General features: G+C 44.4%; 2 protein-coding genes across 7 annotated transcripts in view; both read right to left on the bottom strand.

The window, feature by feature from the left end:
* Window positions 1–603: 603 nt before the first annotated feature.
* Window positions 604–4,712, bottom strand: ADRA2A (adrenoceptor alpha 2A). The gene has a single exon (XM_072622326.1). It carries the CDS (start codon window positions 3,548–3,550, stop codon window positions 2,255–2,257), a length of 1,296 nt encoding a protein of 431 aa, XP_072478427.1. The 5' UTR covers window positions 3,551–4,712; the 3' UTR covers window positions 604–2,254.
* A 12,279-nt stretch (window positions 4,713–16,991) lies between these two features.
* Window positions 16,992–20,762, bottom strand: part of SHOC2 (SHOC2 leucine rich repeat scaffold protein) — a 185,762-nt gene continuing 181,991 nt past the window's right edge. For 5 of the 6 annotated variants that reach the window (XM_072622184.1, XM_072622203.1, XM_072622217.1 and 2 more), the window contains exons 10-11: window positions 17,424–17,519; window positions 16,992–17,078 (exon numbers count right to left, since the gene is read on the bottom strand). In XM_072622184.1, the coding sequence (XP_072478285.1) occupies window positions 17,071–17,078; window positions 17,424–17,519 (104 nt within the window). In that variant the 3' untranslated portion in view covers window positions 16,992–17,070. Of the gene's footprint in view, window positions 17,079–17,423; window positions 17,528–20,762 lie in introns of all 6 variants that reach the window. The other variant, XM_072622224.1, reaches the window with a different exon arrangement.

The raw sequence follows: 20,762 nt of genomic DNA, 5'->3' as shown, positions 1-20,762 counted from the left end.
CAAGCTATGAACTACATAGCTCCCACAGGTCAACACCACTCCTAATTGTATTCAACAAAATTATTGAATATTCTGTCAGCAACTGAATAAATTGCTATAGTAGAAAAAAAGCATCAGGGCAAGAGACTCCAGATCTGGCTCTGTCACTTATTGTCTGTGTGGGCTTGGGCAAGTCATTCCATTTCTCTGGGCCTCAGTTTCCTCATCTGTAAAATGAGGAGGTTGAACTAGATAACCTCTAAGGCCTCTTCCAGTTGGAAGACATGATCCTATGGTTCTCCGAACTTTAAAATTCTACTACTCTATGAATCCTCTGAGCCTTAGTTTTCCCATCTGTAAAATTAAGGAGGGTGCTATTTAAGTAGCCCTAAATCCTGTGACCCTTGGGAAAATTCAATGTAGAGACTGGGAAAAAAAAGCCATTTGCATAAACCTGGGATCATTCAAGCAGGATATGAGAGACTTCACTGTGGAAATGCAATGGAAATAACATAGACTCCTTCCCCATCCAAAACTCTTAGGAAATGTTCTGGCTCAACAGGTTGAATGCTATGTCCAATGATTAGAATTTTGAAGCATTTTTTAAGAAGAAAAAGAGGCAGGAACATTTAATTAGTTTATTTCACATTTGATCTGTAAACTTTTATTTTTTAAAAAAATTCATTATTAATAACATCTGATGACTTTGTTTTCCCCATTTGGTGAAATATGGTAGCAGTCCTTAAAGACTCAGTATCGGGGGAAAAAATGTGTAGAAATGCTGATGTAAACATTATTCTCAGACCTCCCCACCCCACCTTCCAAGTTTACAAACAATGTGGTCTGAGCAAGGGAAGCAGACAAAGGACAATACTTTTGATGCCGAGAAACCCTTCTGTCAGTCACTGTACAATTTGGCAGGCAGGTCCTACTGTCTTCTCAAACTGTTTGCCTTGGGCAGGCTGCAACAAGGTTGCTATGCCCACACGATGTCCACCCCTCTGTCTCTAAAGGCAGGAGTTAAAGTGCTCCATCCTCCCCATTAGTCAGTGTCCACTGGAGAAGGTTTATATATACTGTATACAAACACATTTATTCTGCAGGCAGTGGCTTTCATGGTGAAAGGAATGGGGTGATGAGTTCTGTTTTCAAGCAATAATTTCGGGCTGCAAGTCTGGGAATGAAATGAAAATGTCATGGGCAGGCTCAAGGTAAGTCAGGAGTTGCTTTAACTCAGCCTTGATTTATTACTGTAATATTTACACAGGAAACGGCAATTATGCTGTTAGGCACAGGGAAAATGTACAAAGATATTTCCCTGTCAGGAAATATCCAACCACATCCAGATGCACAGGGATAATCACCAGTTATGGCGAAAAAGACACCAGAGGATCTTTAAAAGGAGAGAGGGAGCAAAACAAAGTAAGAGCCAGCTTACACTGCCAAAGCCTCTTCCTCTCTGGGAGAGGCAGGAACACTTCCTTCTCGCAGGTGAGTCCAGCGGTAGGAACTGAAACACCGGTCTCAACAGCAATCGGTTACGATACGATACAAGTAACCCCATGTTTACTATTTTTAAGAGTGCAGATTTACAATCAAGAGGGGAAAGGGCAATTAGCCCTGGCAAAAAACCTGACTGCGACTGCCCAATTAATTAACTCTTTGTAAGAATTCCAACTTTCTCTTTTCCCAAGCACAAAGTGGAATTTGAGCCTAGCTTCTGGGTGCCTGGGGTTAGGGTTGAGAAATACCTTTTGGAAACAATACTGCCCTATGGAATAGCATGCAGCCGAAGGTCACATGTAGGCCCCTAGCTGGGGTCTGAAATGAACTGGAGAAAAGAAGTTTTCCCAACAGGAATTCAGTGAGTGCTGATGCTCTCCACCTCTGGGAAGGCAAGCTAGGCTTGCAGAACATCCCCTTCGGAAGTTTGGGAAGCAGGAAGGAGTCTGTAGAGCTCTATATATCTGGCTTAGTCATGAGTCTCTTTACACTACCAGGCGCCTGTGCAAGTAACGTTCTCATAGTGGCATCTTTCTTTCTCCTGTTCGAGTCTGTCTGTGGCTCTGTCCTGGTCCGAGGGTTCTCTCTCTGCCTGGTCTCTGTTCCAAAGGGGGAGACGGGGCTTTGTCCGTCAAAGCAGAATGCCTCCCAGCTCGCCGGTGATCCCTAGGGTGGGACGAGATAGCAAGAGGCCAAGGCTGGGAAGGACTGGGGACGCTGCAGGGAGTGAGTGGAGAGGAGGGGATGGAGGCGTGTGGGGAGCAAGTTCACTTCACACGATGCGCTTCCTGTCCACCCGGCAGAGGATTTTCTTGAAGGCCCGGCGGAAGTCATGGTTGAAGATCGTGTAGATTATCGGGTTGAGCGAGCTGTTGCAGTAACCAAACCAGAAGAAGAACTTGAAGAGGGTGCGGGGGACCGAGCAGCAGACTGCGGTGAGCGTGTAGGTGAAAAAGAAGGGGAACCAACAGACCACGAAGACCCCGATGACTACGGCTAGCACAAAGGTGAAGCGCTTCTCGCGGTTCTGGCGCCCCCGCCAGCGAGACGCTTTGGCACCACGCTCTTCCTCACCCCCTCTCCGAGGCAGGCTGTCACCGGGCTTCACCTGGCTCATTTTTGTCTTGCTCTTCCCCCTGGTGGCCCGCTCCCCTTTCCGGGGTCCAGGGGGGCCGGGCGTCTGATCAGCGTGCTCGGAGGAGGAGCTCTCCTCCAAGTCCAGACCATTGACCTCCCGCTCAGCTGGCACTGGCTCTCCCGCCCCGTTGATCTTGGCTGGCAGAGGTTGGCCGTCCCCACCCCCTCGGTCTGGAAACCCATTGGGACGGCGCTCAGCAACCTCGCTGCCGTCGCTGCGCCGACTGGGCGGCACCCGGGTGCGACGCTTGGCGATCTGGTAGATACGTACGTACACTAGAATCATGATGAGGCAGGGGACAAAGAAAGAACCGATGCAGGAGGAGACAACATACCACTTCTGGTCGTTGATCACACACAGCTGCTCGCCCCCTCCTTTCTTCTCGATGGAGATAAGGGGTGGGAAGGAGATGACAGCCGAGATGACCCACACGGTGAAGATGATGGCCTTGATGCGTCGGGGTGTCCGCTTCAGGTTGTACTCGATCGCTTGAGTGATGGACCAGTAGCGGTCTAGGCTGATGGCACACAGGTGCGCAATGCTGGACGTACAGAAGAGCACGTCCAGCGCCAGGTAGATTCCACACCACACCTTGCCGAAGTACCAGTAACCCATCACCTCGTTGGCCAGTGAGAAAGGGATGACCAACGTGGCCACAAGGATGTCGGCTGAAGCCAGAGACACCAAGAACAGGTTCTGGGGCGCCTTGAGAGCTCGACTGGTGAACACTGCGATGATCACCAGCACGTTGCCGAACACAGTTAGCAGCATGAGCAGCCCAGCCAAGCTGACTAGGGTCAGGGTGACCTGCAGTGAATAAGGGGTCTGCCGGGACCCAGTTCCGTTTAAGCTTCCATTGCCGGAGTCCGGCTGAAGGGACCCCATAGGGGCGAAACTCCCCTCCGCCAGCGGGTGCTCCTGGTGTAACATGAAAACAAGCTCCTTCTCCCCTCCACTCAGTCCCAACTCTGTCCTCCTTTCTCCTCCGGGTTGTCAGTTCTCGTCCCCTACCCCCACCCCCACCCCGAGAAAGCTCTCGGGGGCTCACATGGGGCTCTGCTTTTGGGGGGAGGGGATCCAGAAAGGTGGTGAGTGGGGAAAGAAAGGAGGGAATTTGAAGAAGTGCTATGAATACAGCTAACAACCCGTGGCCTCAGTCCTCCTTTTAGCCCGCAGCAGCTACGGGGGAGATCACAATAGCCCCAACCTCACGGTGGACTTCGTCTCTGGGCGGCTTCTCTTTCCCTTTTTCTCTCACTCCCTACTCAGTAAATCCAAGTTTTATTTCCAAACACAGAGCCAAGGGGGGGGGGGGGGGATCCTGATTCCCCAAGAGGAAAGAGATAAGGGGAGAAAAAGAGGAGAATTTGTGCCCTTTTTATTTGGAAGGGTGACAACAAATATATGGCTCTTTACTTCAGATCTGGAGTGGAAAGCAAGTCTGTCTTACCGTGGTGAAGGCTGCTCAATAGGAACCCCGCCCCCCACTCAGGTCTCAGAAAAGGGGCCTGGGGGCTCCGGTGTTGCCAGGAAGATAGGGAGTTGAGAGAGGAGAGAAAACTGATTCTCTGCTTTCTAAAATCCTTTAGGCAGTTATTGAATTTCTTTCCTCCTTCATAGGACAACGATGCAGGGAAGGCCCGAATTTCCTTCTTTCTCTTCAGATCCCCGCCTCGAGATCTCCAAACTTGCGGGACCCAATGGGGTTGTGTAGATAGACCTTGAAGATGCCCAGTGACAGTGTAAATTGGGCATAGGACATGGGGAGCGAGAAGTGGTCCCCTTCCTCAGATGGTCAGGTGAAGAAAAACTATCCTTTGTTAGCTGTGGCCCGGGCGTTCTGGGGTACCCGGGCGCTGCCCAGTCCGGGCGCTGCCTAGTCCGGGCGCCAAGGTTGGACAGCACCCTAGCTCGAGTCTCAAGTTGGACACGAACTGTGCCTCATTGGTGGGGCAAGCGGACCTGAATCGGGGAGGAGTGAGTGATCCAGGCTGGATGTCCAGCGAGCCAGGACAGTGGTGCGCCTCTTGGCCTCTCCAACCGAACGGGAGCCAGTGCTGTTGTCTTCACTTACAGTGGACTGGTTTTATAGCCCCAGGATCAAGCCGGCGTTGCCGAGCAGCCAGCGTCAGTCCTCACGTGGGAACCCGACCCTCCTCCACCCCCTCCCCCTCCTCTCTCTCTCTCTCTCTCTCTCTCTCTCTCTCTCTCTCTCTCTCTCTCTCTCTCTCTCTCTCTCGCTCTTCTCTCTCTTCTCTCTCTCTTTCTCTCTCTCTCTCTCTCTCCCTCTCCTTCTCCCTCTCCCCCTCTCCCCCTTTCCCCCTGTCTCTCTCTGTCTCTGTCTCTCTGTCTCTCTGTGTGTGTCTCTCTGTCTCTCTGTCTCTCCCCACACCCACCCACCCACCTAATCTACATCAGCTTCCTAGCTGCAAAAACTCACCAAAAACCTTGGGATCACCCCACCCGCTGCACCCCTGTTGGGGATCAGACCGAAGAGCTGTTCTGGATAAGGGAAGACGAAAATGCAAAGGCGAAGAGAGCTAGGAATTACGACTGGTTCTCTTGAAAGAACTGTGAGTACACACAGGTGTCCAAAGCTTTGAGAGGATCTAGGTCCGGGATGAGAATGACGAATCTAAATATCTAGGAAGTCGAGGCCCGTACCTATACTTCTAGGGGTTTCTTGTTCTGCCCCTCAGCACTGGGCAAAACCAGAAGTGGTCACCTAGATCCAGGGCGTCTCGGCTGTTCACACACCGAGGATCCCCAGCGGTCGGAGGAGAGGAAACTGCCCCTCCACCTTGTGGTAAGTGGGGCCAGTATTCTCGTGCAGCCCCAGGGAAAGAAAGAGGGCAGATGAGGAAGCCAGGCTAATCCAGTTTGACAGTGGCAGTACGGCAGGAACAGGTACCTTTGGGCCATTTCCACCTAAACTGGGCCGGGAAACTGGGTGCTGGATGCTGGGCGAGGTCTGGGAGGTCCGAGAGAGGTCTGTAGGTCTGCCTACCCTGCCTGGGAAAGGGACGCAAGGAAGAGGGAGTCTCGGAGGAGAGAGTGCTGATTAGAAGCTGCAAAAACTGGCAGCAACCACCCACCCAGCGGACCTGGGGGGATTGAGCCACATAGTGGGCCAGAAAGGGGTCTCGGAATCCCTTGGAACTCCTGAGAAGTCTGCGCTCTCACCTACAGAGCGAGGGCGCACTGACACCTGCTGGCGGCTCGCGGTTACTGCTGAAGAGTACCCTAGAGCAACTTGATACACAAGATTCTGGAGGGACTTGAGAAACCCTGGACAATCTCAGGGCTTCTCTTTTGGGCTCTCCCCACCTTCAATAAGGACGATACTGCCTAAAAGAAAGGGGATTTCAATTTTCATATAGCACTGGAATGTGTCATTTCAAAAACACTCAAAGTTCCTAAAGTATAAAGCCATTCTCTTTTTTTCCTACTTCTTTCCTTTTCTTTCTTTTTTTGCCCCAGTAGTGGGGTTATTTATGCATAAATAAAAGGCAAAGGAGATCGGCCTTTATGGTCACTTTAGCCTAAAGTTCAAGAGGGAATTGTGATGTAGTGGAAGTAGCCCTGGATTCAGAAGACCTGGGGGTTACATCCAACGTGGTGGCTTGGCCTTGGGCAATCAATCAATCAACCAACATTTGTAGAGTACCTATTATGTGCCAGGTGTTAACAATCAATAAACCTTTATTATACACCTACGGTGTACCTAGCACTGTGCTGGCTAGGACCTAGGAATATACAAAGACAAACATATAAAATAGTCCCTGCCCTTAAGAACTTATAGTCTACATTTCATGGTGAGAAATTGTTGTGTCATCAGGAATGTCACATTAACTCCTGCTTGCATTGTGATATCTACATTGTTGAGATGAATAAATCAAATGTCAGTTTAAGGCATCAGAGGATATGAGGTGCCAGCCGGAAAGAGTTGTTGAAAATACAGAAAAATGTGTCTCATTTTGAGGGACTATTAAACTAGAGGCAGCTTCTGAAATCTTCTAATCTGAAGTACTAGAGGATAGGTTTGAAATTATATGTCTAGAGGGATTTGAACAATGTTATGTCTGGAGACTAGAGACTGAATTAAATGACCTCTGGATATCACTTCCCATGCAGTCTATGGTAGTTCCCCATGTTTTTGCCCCTAGTCTGTCCTCCACCTCCCTAATGCTGTAGATCCTCACAATCTTGTCACTGGCTGTCATCCCTGATTCCCTACTATTTCTCACTCTCTATATTCGATCAGTTGCCAAGGTCTGTCAATTTCACCTTTGCAACATCTCTCCGATATGCCCCCTTCTCTCTTCTGAAACTTCTGCCATCCTGGTACCTTCATCTCCTCACACTTGGACTATTGCAATAGCCTACTGGTGGGTTTGCCTGCCTCGTGTCTCTCCCCACTTCAATCCACCTCCCATTCAGCTGTCAAGATGGTTTTCCTAAAGCACAGACCTTGCCCTTATCTTGGCTCCTACTGAATAAACTGCAGTTCCTTACTTTCTCCAGGATCAAATACAAAACCCTTTGATGTTCAACATCCTTCATAACCTACCCATACACACATAACTTTCCAGTGTTTTTACACCTTACACACCACCAAATGTTCTTCAATCCAATGACACTGGCCTCCTTGTTGTTCCATGAATAAGACACTCCAAGTCTCAGCTCTGGAAATTGCCTCTAGCTACAGTCCATGCCTGGGATGCTCTCCTTTCTCACCTCTATCACCTGGTTTCCCTGGCTTCCTTCAAATCCCAACTAAAATCCCATCTTCTATGGAACACCTTTCCCAACCCTTCTGGGTTTTAGTGCTTTCCCTCCTTTAATTACTTCCTATTTAGCCCTCCCTCACTGGAAACAACATCAAGTGCAAGTCAAGTCATCATTTCTCTGATGGCATGATCTTCTTTGGCAACAAAGGACAAACACAATTTATTCTGCACACAGCTGGTATGTACATATTTGCTTGCTCATTGTCTCCTCCATCAGTTTTTGAGCTTCTTGAGTGCAGGGACTGTCTTTTGCCTTTTTATTTTAACCCCAGTATGTACCACACAGCAGATACTTAATAAATGTTTATTGACTGATTATAATAGAATCCAGGAGTTCCCTGTTTCTGCCTTCAGTGATATTTATTAATAATAACCACATATTTGTCTAACATTGAATATTTTTCAAAGTGATTTCATATGCATGATCTTATTTGACTCATACTCCTTGCCATGCAGTCTCTTAGACACTGCTCATCTAGAAAATAATAATGACAGCAGCAGGTCCATTAGAACCATGACTTGGAATTCTTGTGTCCAGGTTTTGACCACAAATCATGACTGGGGCAGTTGGCAGGAAACAGAGGGGACTCTGCTCCTTGGGGAAAATGAAATCTTCAAACCAGAGAGGAAGGGTGCTGATAGGAGGTCAGTGCACAACTGAGACAAAAGGGAACCGGGGAGGACTTTGATAGCTTTCTATTTTAACTAATTATTTTTACTCTTCTACAATGCTGAAGGACTACAAATGCTGTAAGTCTAATGTTGGTACCTTCAAAATGTAGCACCTCCTAAACTCATTGCTCTGGGACAACGTCCTTGTTGCCCCTTTCTAGTTATAGCTCTGATTTTCTTCATCACATACCACTTTTCCTGCTGTGTTTGTATCCTGAGAACTGTTTCAACACCCTCCTCTGGCGCACATACAGAGAACTAACAGCAGTGCTCAGAATCTTCCTCCCTCCATCATTTTCTGACTGATTCCAAGCTATTCTACTAATCTGGCCACAGCATGAAAAAGCTTTGATTCATTTGTAAGGCTGATCAGATGCAAGAGACTAGAGCATTTCTCTGGGCTGAACTGAAAATCACAGTGCTGTTTATCCGCACAGAACTAGGAGAGTCACCAAGGGCACCCAATCACAAGCATGAATGTTGAGAGAAAAATCAAAACTGGGGCATTTTTAATTTCATCACCTTATTGAAGTCTAGAGAGCAAGGCCTGGGAAACCTAAGGTCCTTGCTTTACCATCTTCTCCTTACCCATATCCAAGATTTTGATTAAAAAAAACAAAAAACATTAGAAATTTACATCCACTCCTCTTCCTACTATCATTTCAGATCCATAAGGGGAAATAAAGACAGTCAGGCTACACATGTTTGCCTTTTCCTAAAATTGTTACTGCTAGCTGATGCATATCCTTCAATAGCCCTGCTTCTCAGTCAGCTGGCTTCTCATTAGCTCACCTATTTAGAGCCCTTCTGTCTATAGCAAAGAATGGAGCAAGCATTCAAAGAGCTAGGAATTCCAGAATGAATGCTTCTCTTCCTATCACATTTACCTTTAGGACCAAGACTCCTACTAGTGTGGGATGGAGCACAGAATTCAGCAGCCTGAGGATTCTCGGTCAGCCACCTTGTATGCCATTTTCATGGGTGAAACTGTCTTTTTTATCTCGTGATTCTGAATCAGCAATGACTATGCTGAATAAGGTTCCTCCCCGCAAAGACCTAGGTCAGCTTCTGTGACCTGAAGATGAATGTTTGCTGTTAACCAATGGCCATCAATTCTGTGGCTTCACTTTGTTTCCAAGGACAGCTTGGTATTTACCTTGAATGCATTAGGGAACTGTATTACAATACCTACTCCAAAGAGGAAAACAAAAAACCTTACTGAGCTTCTAAATGACTGCAGAGAGGCAGCATGGTACAATAGAAGGAGCATTTGTTCTGAGTTCAAATCCCACTTCTGATGTTTGCTACATGTAGGACATTGGATAGATCGCTTAGCCTTCCTGGGCCTCAGTTTCTTTATCTGCCAAATTCAGGGGTTGGATTAGATGGCCTCAAATATCACTTTCCTCTCTCAATCTATGATCCAATAATCCAAGAGAGAACAGGACCTAGACAATGCCTCTACAGATTTCTTCTCAAACCCAAATGAGACTTTCCCAAAAAAAACCCCTACCACAGAGTGGTTCTTTTAATAAAGGGTTGGGGGCTCTAAAAAGTATATTGCACCATACCTGACATCTACTCTCCTCTTCATGAGGCAGTTGATGGCACAGTAGATAGAGTACTGGACCGGGAGTCAGGAAGACTTGAGTTCAAATCCAGCCTCAGATATTTAATAACTGTATGTCTACAGGCAAATCACCTGACCTCTCTTTGCCACAGCGTCCTCAACTATAAAATAGGGACAATAAGAGCACCTACCCCGTAGGATTATTATGAGTCTCAAGTGAGATATTTGCAAAAGTGCTTAATACAATGCATGGCACATATAAAGCTTATTTCCTTCCCTTCTTCATGAGATGAAGACCAAATAAGTGCTATAGAATAGAGCTGGTGGTCTCAACACAATTTGGGTGAAAGGTTGGAAAGCTCAGAGGATGATTAAGAGGTGAGGGGTAGAACTGACAAAATGTAACCCCAAACCAGCATTTCCCATGCCTGCCAGCACTCTGTCCATCACAGTGATGGATCTGGAGACATTTCCCCATTTTTCATACGACTGTGCTCATTTTAGACTTCTCTGGCTTCTCCAGCATGGGGTACCTCCTCCCACTTTTTTCATTTCTCTTTGATGTGCTGTCTTCCTCAAACTATAAGCTCCTTGAGGGCAGGATTTTCTTTTTTTATAGTTGTATCTCAGTACTTAGTACAGGGTCTGGCAAGTAGAAGGTATTTAATAAATGTTTACCAACTACTCCAGTCAGGAAGGCTTTAATTCAAATCTGGCCTCAGGCATTTGCTATCTACATGAGCCTTGGCAAGTTACTTGAACTCTGCTTGCCTTGGTTTCCTCATTTGTAAAATGGAAAGAATCATAGCACCCACCTCCCAGATCTACCACGAGGATGATGTGAGGTCATATTTGTAAAGTGTTTTGCAAACTTTAAAGTACCCTACAAATGCTAGCTGTTATTGTTCCCATGTAGAGAGAAATTAAAACACCATGGTAATGTTTACGGGCACCTTTCTCATATTGCCCCTTCCCTCTCCCCTAGCGTCAACAGAATTATCAGAGATCCACTCTTACATTCATTCAACAAACATTTATTCAGATATATTGTACTAAAGGAGCTATGTAAGTGTTATTTATATAAGGGGGAAAATCAGGTAATCTAAACTCGGATTCAGGGTGAACACTAACAGGCTTTGCTACCAACTCACTGTATTGCCTTGGGGAAGAAACTTTATCTCTCCTCACCTTTGTAAATTGGGAAACTCTGACAGTTTTTGCTTTTGTAAATTGTGAAAGACCCTCATCTACTCAGCTCACAAGGTGGCTATGAGGATCAGATGAGATAAGGTAGGTGAAAATGCTGTCACCCCAGAGGGAATTCCTTTTGTGAAACTCTCTCCATCAATGCAGATGAGTAACTTCTCTGAAACTTACAGTTCAGAGAGTTATATAGGGCCACTGATGGGTTAGCTGAGTTCCCCACTGGCACACAACTTGTAGGTGTCAGAAGTAAGACATGACGAAGGTCAGCTAAAAGACCAGCATTCCATCCACTAACCTGGACTGTCTCCCCAAACCACTGTACAAATTGCTATCACTATTATCTAGCCCTTAAAGGCATGGAGAAGGTAAGACTGACCCAGAAAAGGGTCCTAGAATTTTTTTTTTCAGAATTGAGTTAATGTAATTGCCTCAGTCTGCAGCAATATTACTGCCTGTTCTTTCTTAACAGATCTGCTGAAAAGGACACATTGGCTGAAAAGGAGTGGGGGAGGAGGGTTCTGGGGAGGGAGAAGTTTATTTTGTTTGCAACTCTTAGCTAGGTAGGTAATTTTGTAATAAAATAAAGCCATTCAAAGGAAATAATCTGTTTGTTCTGGAATTACCACCGTGGTAAGGTATTGCTACCTGTTAGGCAACACCAAAATGTACCTTTGGCTCCTCCCTCTGATTACAAGAACGGTTTGATTGGGGGCGTGGGGGGACTGTGGAGGCGGCTGGGGCGGGGGGGGGGGCCTGTGGAGAGAGGGTGGACAACTGCAGTTAACTGCTCACTTGTTTCTCAAGGGCTTGGCAGTCTGAACAAAACACACAAACCTATTGCCTTTAGCTCCCAGAGTACCGGGCAGCCCCTTGCAAACAGGAGTTTGGTCCCAGGGTCAAGAAAACCACACACCCAAACAGGAACATGTGGGACAGTGTGTTGCTACAATGGTTCATGCCATAGACACAGCTGGAATTGAAAACTTCATCACGCTAGAAGCTTCCTTCATTTCCCTGCATTTCTGACTCTACAAAAGAGTGGAAGAAAACTAGTGGGGAAAGAGTGTGGGAAAGCATTGCTTCCTCTAAACTCTTATTTGCTTAATCCCAGACATCCCCTGCTCTGTTAAAACTGTTCTGTATCATTACTGAAAACTGGTGCAAGTCAGAGTGCCTGCGTTGGTTCCTGGGGACTATAATGAGGGCTGCCAAACCGATCCTCCTCACATCATGGCGTTTCACATTTATTCAGTTCTTGGCTTGCAAATCAAATGTGGCTAAATGCATAGATGAAGATATCTTCCCCTCTTCTTTCCTGCTTCTAACAATTAGTGCTAGATTCTATTTTTTAAAATTTTATTGATCTTTTGGTTTTTTGTGGCACCTTTATTTTTTAACATATCCTTTCCTTTTTCCCCATCCACTTTAAAAGCCATTACTTATTAAAAAAGGAAAAAGAAAGGGGGAGGGGCAGGCAGTTATGCAAAACCTGCCACTCATCAACCTAGCCTTGTCTAAAAGTATGAGCAATGTTTTGAAACTCACCATAAACAGCAGCATACCTCTGCAAAAAAGAAAGGAAGGGATAGAGGGAAAGATGGAGGGGGAAAGTGAAGGAGGAAAAGAGGGAAGGAAGGAAGGAAGGAAGGAAGGAAGGAAGGAAGGAAGGAAGGAAGGAAGGAAGGAAGGAAGGAAGGAAGGAAGGAGGGAGGGAGGTACAGAGGAAGTAAGTAAGAGAGGGAGGGAGGAGTATTTTTTCATCTCTGCTTTGGGGCTAAGATTGATCATTACAATTACACAGCAGTCAGCTTGGCCAGGGTTGTTTTTTCCACTTAGGTTGTCCTCATAATGTTTTATATTGTTTTTCTTGGTCTGCTTACATATCAGTTGATATGTCTTCCTATGTTTCTCTGAATTCTTCGTATGTCTCTTCTTATGGCAAAATAATTTTCTATTATGTGCATATGCCACAGTTCTCATAACTGTTGTCCTTTATCTCCTCTGCCCTTTGTAGCTAAAGTCCTTGCAAAGGCTATCTACAACTGGTGCTTCCATTTTTTCTCCTCACTCTTACACTTGCACTTCCTTGCAGTTTAGCACTGAAACCGTTCTATCCAAAGTTCCTAATAATGCCTTAGTTGCCAAATCCAATAGCCTTCTCTCAGTCTTCATTTTCTTTGGCCTCTCAGTAGCTTTTGATTCTATTGATTGCTCTTTTCTTGTTAATGCCCTCTTTTCTCTAGGTTTTCTGGACACCACTCTCTCCTAGTTCTTATCCTGCCTGACTACTCTTTCTCACTCTCCTTTGCTGGGTCCTCATTCACATCATGCCTTCTAACCATAGGTGTCCCATAGGATTCCATCCTGAGTCTTTTTCTCTACTTCCTTTATACTACTTCACTTCATGACTCAGCAGTTGCCATGAAGTTTAATTACCATCTCTATGCTGTCAATTTTCCAATCTACCTCTCCTGCCCCAACCTCTTTGTTGACCTCTAATCTTGGAACTCTATCTGCCTTTCAAACATCTCCAACTGAACTCATCTTTCCCTTTAACCACCCTTCCCTTCCCTATTATTATATAGGGTAACACCATCCTCCCAGTCCCTCAGGCTCTCAAGCTAAAGGTCATTCTCAATTCCTCACCATCTTTCACCTCCCATATTCAATCTGTTACTAAAACCTGTCTATTTCACCTCTGCATCATCTCTCAAATTTGCTGCTTTCTCTCCTCTGATAGTGCCACCACTCTGATACAGGCCGTTATCACCTTATGTTTGGACTATTGGAATAGCCTGCTGGTGGGTCTACTTGCCTCAGGTCTCTCACCACTCCAATCTGTCATTCAGCCATGAAAATGACTTCCTAAAGCACAAGTCTGATCACGTCATCCTTCTACTCAAAAAACCCTAGTTGCCCCATCACCTTCAGGATCAAATACAAATCCTCTGTGTGACATTCAAAAGCCCTTCATAATCTAGCCCCCTCCTACTTTTCCAGTCTTCTTACACCTTACTCCCCATCATGTACTCTGATCCAGTGACATCGGTCTTCCTTGATATTCCACGAACAAGACATCCCATCCCCTTTCCCAGTGCCTTTTCATTGGCTGTCCTCTATGCCTGGAACACTCTCCTTTCTTATCTTTGCCTACTGCCTTCACTGGCTTAAGTCTCAACTAAAATCTCAAACTGGGAATACCATGTAAATAACTGTGTACAAACAAGCTAAATACAAGATAGATTAGAAGTAACAGAGGAGAGGTATGAGAATTAAGGGGAATTTGGAAAGGTTTCCTATAGAAGGTAGGATTTTATTTGTTTTTATAATTATTTTGTTAAATATTTCCTAATTATGTGTGTGTATGTAGAATATGAAGTTAGAGATATAGAGGGCTAGAAAGGAAAATTACCCCTTGTCCAGTGTCTCCAAGCATACTCACAAGGATGACACAGACTTTTAAAGAGGAGAGGGGGAAAAAGAAGGGAAACCATCATGATATCCATCAATACATTCCCCATAATGAAATGAAACTTCCACAGTAGTCCTCTAACAACTTCATTTTCCAAGATATAAAGGACTATGAATATAAATAAATAAGATATAAAGTCTGTATTATTGTGATCAAAGATGGAGCTGAGAGCAAAACCAAAGCTTCTATGACATACACACCCTAGAGAGAAAGAAGAACAGCAGTAAAGGTGGCCTCTGGTGAGCACCACAGGCCAAAAAAGGGAAAACTATTCAACCCCAGTTTTGCTTCTGCCACCTGTAAAATGAGGGGACTGGATCAGATCATCTCTAAGATCTTCTCTACTAACTGACATTCTTTGGTTCAAGGATTCTCTAGGAAAAAGAATGGCCCCCAAGTTTAAAAGGGTAGAATAATTGATAGAGTGAAAATAAATGTGTCCTTATCAGGAATGTATTCCTTATTCACCTCTGCTTCTTAGAATCCAAATTTCCTTTAAGGCTCAGCTCACGCATCACTTCCTACCAGAAAAATCTATCCTGAATCCCTCAGTTGATAGCCCCCCAAAAATTGCTTTGCATGTACTTATTAGATATTTTGTAGTTACTTATCTGTGTACATATTATCTTTCTCCCCCCAAGATATAAACTCCCTCATTTTTGTCTCAATCTACCCAGCAGTTAGTAAAGTGCCTGCAAATAACGAATATTTCATGATTGGTTACTAAATAAATGAATGAAGAGCTCATCTAGCCACTTTAAATAATTTTAAGCCTCCAGATCCTAATGCATTAAACTCCCAGGAAACAGAAGAATATTCAGGTGCAATCTTCAAACCGCTGCAGATAAGTTATTGCTAAAAATCATGATGAATTAAAGAAGTGCCAAACTGGAGGTTTATAACTGTTGATCGGATCTTCAAAGGTGGGCAAAGAATGAATTCCAGATACTACAGGTTTGGGAGTATGAACCCAATCCCTTCCAAAAATGTTAAATTATTGTTTTGTCAAATGATTTCTGAGGTGTCAGCATAATTCCACCAAGAACAAATCTTGACAAACTAATCTCATTTCCATTTTTAATAAGGATGCCCAGTCTTTTGCCAACCACTGACAAAAAGTGAATTCTTTTGGCTCTTAACAATTCAATTTTTCCAGTTGTCCAAACAGAGGAAGAAAGCCCAGTGGTAGAATCATTATTCTCTGATGTAAAGGGAGTTGGATTTGAGGTCAGTCATTGAGTTTGAATCTTGGTTCTTCAACATACTACCTTGTATATATCTGAGCAAGTAACAATGGGCTTCAATTTCCTAATCAATAAAATGGGGGGGAGTGAACTAGGTGATTCTGGGTCCCTTTCACCTCCAAATTATGTTCCTAAGCTTTGCCTATGTCCTCTAAAGTACTAGAAGGATTGAGAACAAAACATGATTTGAGGATAGGGCCAAAAAACCCACTTAGAATTCTTGTTATTAACTAGTTATATGATCTTATTCTGGTCACTAGCCCTCTAGGAATCTCAGTTTCCTCATTTGTAAGATGAAAAGAATCAGCCAGATTGTGTCTCAAGTGACAGCTCTGAAATTCTATGATTCTATATTGATATTCTGTTCTCTTTCCTTTCTGATTGCTTCTTACTTTAAAGGAAGAGAAGCAGGAGTGGGGAGGAGGATCAAAAGAAAGGAAAAAGAGGAGAACAAAGGAGAAAGGGAGGAAGAAGAGAGAAGATAATTAAGGCTGCTAAGAGGAAGGAGAGCATTACTATCTCTTTCTTTAAGCCCTGGGACAGAATTTTTAATGAGAGACCTGTTTAGCTTTCTCCAGAAGAATCCAAGTCCTTAGAAAAACCCACTGGTGCTTCATTATTCACTCCTGAAGTAGGCACAAACTGGGCACAAAGAGGCCATGCAAAGACATCTGACATCTAAGGGGTCAGTGTGGGCTTGTTGTAATCAGCACATCTATTTCCTGTTCATTAAATCTTTGTTTGGTAGTAAAAGTGGAGAGGTTATTAAACATATTCCATATAAAGAGATAAAGTCACTAAAAGATGGTGGGACACAGCCTGCTCCTAAGATGGAAGAAATGAGTAGTGACAGTAACCCCAATTCTGAGCTCTGTCTTTGGAGGCTGTTTCCTCAACAGCTGAGTTTTGCCTGTAATAGGCCATGATGCTTCTCAGCTGCAAAGAACTTATGGACTGGTTTATTCTGGCTAGGGAATCCAGCTGATCATCAGATTAAGACTGTTCCTAAGGGCCTCTCATTAATTTCTCTGCTTGGCACCACTGTTCTTGGCATCACCAAAGTTTAAACAGAGAGCTGAGTGAGGCAGAGAGGTAACAATGTCTGTGTTAATGGAAACTAACTGAGCCAAAATGCTGAGCCAAACATCACCCAAATTTCAAAATGGTTGTACAACTGTGGTTTTCCAGGCTTTCAAGAGGCAACAGTCAATTAAGAAAAGGCTTCTCATTCAACTCCAAAGCTTTTGTTTTTATTCTGGAAATCAATGAACAATTTCTTTATGCATCTAGTTATAATATTTCAATAATGTGTGAAGATGTGGCCTGAGTTCCAAAGTCCATTTATATGGGACTCTCGCCTCACTGATTGAGATTAGTGGGCATGAGGGACAGTGTTTGGTGAGAGTGGGAGAGAAGAAAAATTCAGTCTCTTCAGTCTCCTTGGGTTTTTCTGGCTTCTAGGTTCAAGAAAGAAGATAGATGATACCAGTCCCACTTCAGATTACTGAAAAAAGAAAAAAGAGGCAGAAGAAGATGACATGAGAGAAGCTAGCAATCTCTATCATGTCCCTATCACTACCTTGCTACACTAGACACTTCAGTAAATTTCTATTTGGTTGAGATCAGGAGCTCTCTCTCTCTCTCTCTCTCTCTCTCTCTCTCTCTCTCTCTCTCTCTCTCTCTCTCTCTCTCTCTGTCTCTCTCTCTCTGTCTCTCTCTCTCTCTCTGTCTCTCTCTCTCTCTCTCTCTCTCTCTCTCTCTCTCTCTCTGTCTCTCTCTGTCTCAGTCTCTTTGTCTCTCTCTCTCCCTCCCTCCCCCCCTTCCCCATCACTTGGTTGGGCTGAGTTACCTTGCTTCCAATGGATTTCTTTCAACTTGCTATGCATATTCATTGCAGAACTGGCATGTGCTTGGAAGTCAAACCTCGTATATAAAGCTTGGAGTCCTGTTTCCCTATTAAGGAATAGCAATCAGGAACCAAGAACTTGACCCTCATGGAGAGTATCTCTCCCTCCCTTGCCACCCCCACCCCAATCTTGAGATGAAGTTGAGGAGATGTCACAGAGTATGATCTTTATCTGGATCCCAGGGAATGTAATCACCAGAGCCATTATCTGCCACTACCAAAGTTTCAGAACTATTAAACATCAAACCCCAGGAAACCAGATATTCTGGAAGGTGTGTGACAAAGAGGACTCACAGACACCAGAGTTTCTACCCCTTATGAATTCAGAGGTACTATAGAGACTGAGTGTCTGGGAACTCTTAAGAGAAGAAGTCAAGTGCATGTTTCCCCTGACATCATAGAATGAGGCTAAGCAGCCAAAATTGAGCATGAATTCATGGGTTTGGATCACCAGGTATTCTCTGGTGAACCTCTGCCATTTCCATCCTCCACCCCCAGTTGCTCAGTTTTCCTCAGTATTTGGAGTGGCAAGCCATGGATGCTGTGGAATCTGGTGCCATTGTCATTCCCCATCCTCCCATGCCAACAATGATGCCAATCTCTTGTCATCAGAGGACCCTGAAGAAGACATTCTCCTTATCCCTGTGATTCAGAGTCACTGCTTGTTTAGGTGAAAAATCTTTATCCCCTCCCATTTCTCTCCAACATCAGCCCTGGACCTCCACAGTTCATATGTTCTTCTGCTTTCATTTCATTGAGCCCTCTGTTATATTGTTAACAAACTTTCCTTCATATTATGGTTTGAACCTCATATTCTTTCCCATTCTCATGGAAAAATGACTCTCAAGATACTTTGTCTCTGACCACTTACTTCAATTGAAGTTGCTCCTTATCTCATGTGCCCCCTTTCTTCATTCACACACACACACAAACACACACACACACACACACACACACACACACACACACACAGGCTTAGGAGAAATCTGTCTGGTAGCCTGCCCAACCATGAGACATTTTCCTCCTCAGTCCAAGGTTTTCATAGCCATGTTCTAAGATGGGGGACAAAAGATAAACTGCAAGCATGTTGATGTCCCCTTAAATACTGTGGCCTCCCAGTCATGAATTGTCTCAAATCTCATAACCTACATCTTCACACCACTGCAGTTCCCCATATGGTAGTCATGCCATAGAGAATTGTGGCATCTCCGTGATCTCAAACTCTGAAATTCTTTCTAATCACAATCTCCAATCCTATCTCTCTATCTCACTTCTCCTAAACCCATTCCACTTCTTCCTCCCTCTATCTTCCAAATATATCACACTTCTTGTCTGTACAAAGGATGTACCTGCTTATATTATTCTAGAATGATGTTTAAAAGACTAATTTAGTTTTTCTAAATAATTTCCAAGAATTTCACCCTTAGGGAGCAGAGCCAAGATGACGGAGTGGAAAGACACACATACTCTAGTTCTTCTGCCACAGCCCATAAAATACCTGTAAAAAATGACTCTCAATAAATTCTAGAGCAGCAGAAGCCACAGAAGGACAGAGTGAAAGAGATTTCCAGCCGAAGCTAACCTGGAAGACCAATAGGAAAGGTCTATCAGAGAGGAACAGGACCGGGACAGGCCTCGGGGGCAGAATCCCCAGCATCAGCAATGGTTCTCAGATCCCTCAACCCACAAATGCCAAAGACAACTTCAAAGTTCAGTGAGAAAGCTTTTTCACCTGGGTGACAAGGGAGCAGGGTCCTGCCCCAGCCCTGGCTCCAGGCAGTGGCAGGGGCCATGGCACCAGCAGTATCAATTTGGGGAGCCCTCAGAATTAAGCCCCTTGGGGAACTGAACAACTGACCTGAACCTCAGCCCTGAGCTCATTCTGGGGCATGGCAGAGCTGGAAGCGGTTGGGGAGTGGGAATTCTACTACTCACAAATTTGGGGCAGAAAAGTTTTTGGTTGCTCCCAGACCAATGTGCAGTTCAGGAGAGGAGTAAACTCCTCTCCCTTGATTGTGCCACCTTGGAGGAAGTGAGAACTTATAGGTCCCCAGAATATACCCTCCTCTTGACAGAGGATGCAAAAGTCTAATAAGTGGCTGGGAAAATGCCCAAAAAAGGGGGAAAAATAAGACTATAGGAGGTTACTTTCTTGGTGAACAGGTATTTTCTTCCATCCTTTCCAATGAGGAAGAACAATTCATATTGTCAGAGGAAGTCAAGGCTTCTGCATCCAGTACCTCCCAAATAAATATGCAGTGGTCTCAGGCCATGGAAGAGCTTGAAAAGCAAATCAACAGCTTGCTAAAGGAGACCCAAAAAATGCTGAAGAAAATAACACCTTTAAAAATAGGCAAACTCAATTAACAAAAGAGATCCAAAAAGTCAATGAGGAGAAGAATGCTTTCAAAAGCAGAATTAACCAAATGGAAAAGGAAGTTCAAAAGCTCACTGAAGAAAATAGTTCGTTCAAAATTAGAATGGAACAGATGGAAGCTAATGACTTTATGAGAAACCAAGAAATCACAAAACAAAACCAGAAGAATGAAAAAATGGAAGAGAATGTGAAATATCTCATTGGAAAAACAACTGACCTGGAAAATAGATCCAGGAGAGACAATTTAAAAATTATGGGACTACCTGAAAGCCAGGATCAAAAAAAGAGCCTAGACATCATCTTTCATGAAATTATCAAGGAAAACTGCCCTGAGATTCTAGAACCAGAGGGCAAAATAAGTATTCAAGGAATCCACAGATCACCACCTGAAAGAGATCCAAAAAGAGAAACTCCTACGAACATTGTGGCCAAATTCCAGAGTTCCCAGGTCAAGGAGAAAATATTGCAAGCAGCTAGAAAGAAACAATTCAAGTATTGTGGAAATACAATCAGGATAACACAGGATCTGGCAGTTTCTACCTTAAGAGATCAAAGGGCTTGGAATATGATATTCCAGAAGTCAAAGGAACTAGGACTAAAACCAAGAATCACCTACCCAGAAAAACTGAGTATAATACTTCAGGGGGGAAAATGGTCTTTCAATGAAATACAGGACTTTCAAACATTCTTGATGAAAAGACCAGAGCTGAAAAGAAAATCTGACCTTCAAACACAAGAATGAAGAGAAGCATGAAAAGGTAAACAGCAAAGAGAAGTCATAAGGGACTGACTAAAGTTGAACTGTTTACATTTCTACATGGAAAGACAATATTTGTAACACTTGAAACTTTTCAGTATCTGGGTAGTTAGTGGGATTACTTACACACACACACACACACACACAC

The sequence above is a fragment of the Notamacropus eugenii genome, chromosome 1 (genome assembly GCF_028372415.1).
Source record: "Notamacropus eugenii isolate mMacEug1 chromosome 1, mMacEug1.pri_v2, whole genome shotgun sequence".
NCBI classification, from domain to species: domain Eukaryota; kingdom Metazoa; phylum Chordata; class Mammalia; order Diprotodontia; family Macropodidae; genus Notamacropus; species Notamacropus eugenii.
Note: the sequence above shows the minus strand (reverse complement) of the source record. Positions and strands in the feature narration are given on the sequence as shown.

Coding starts and splice junctions, on each gene's coding strand:
- ADRA2A (XM_072622326.1), bottom strand. CDS start 3,550: ATGTTACACCAGGAGCACCCGCTGGCGGAGGGGAGTTTCGCCCCTATG.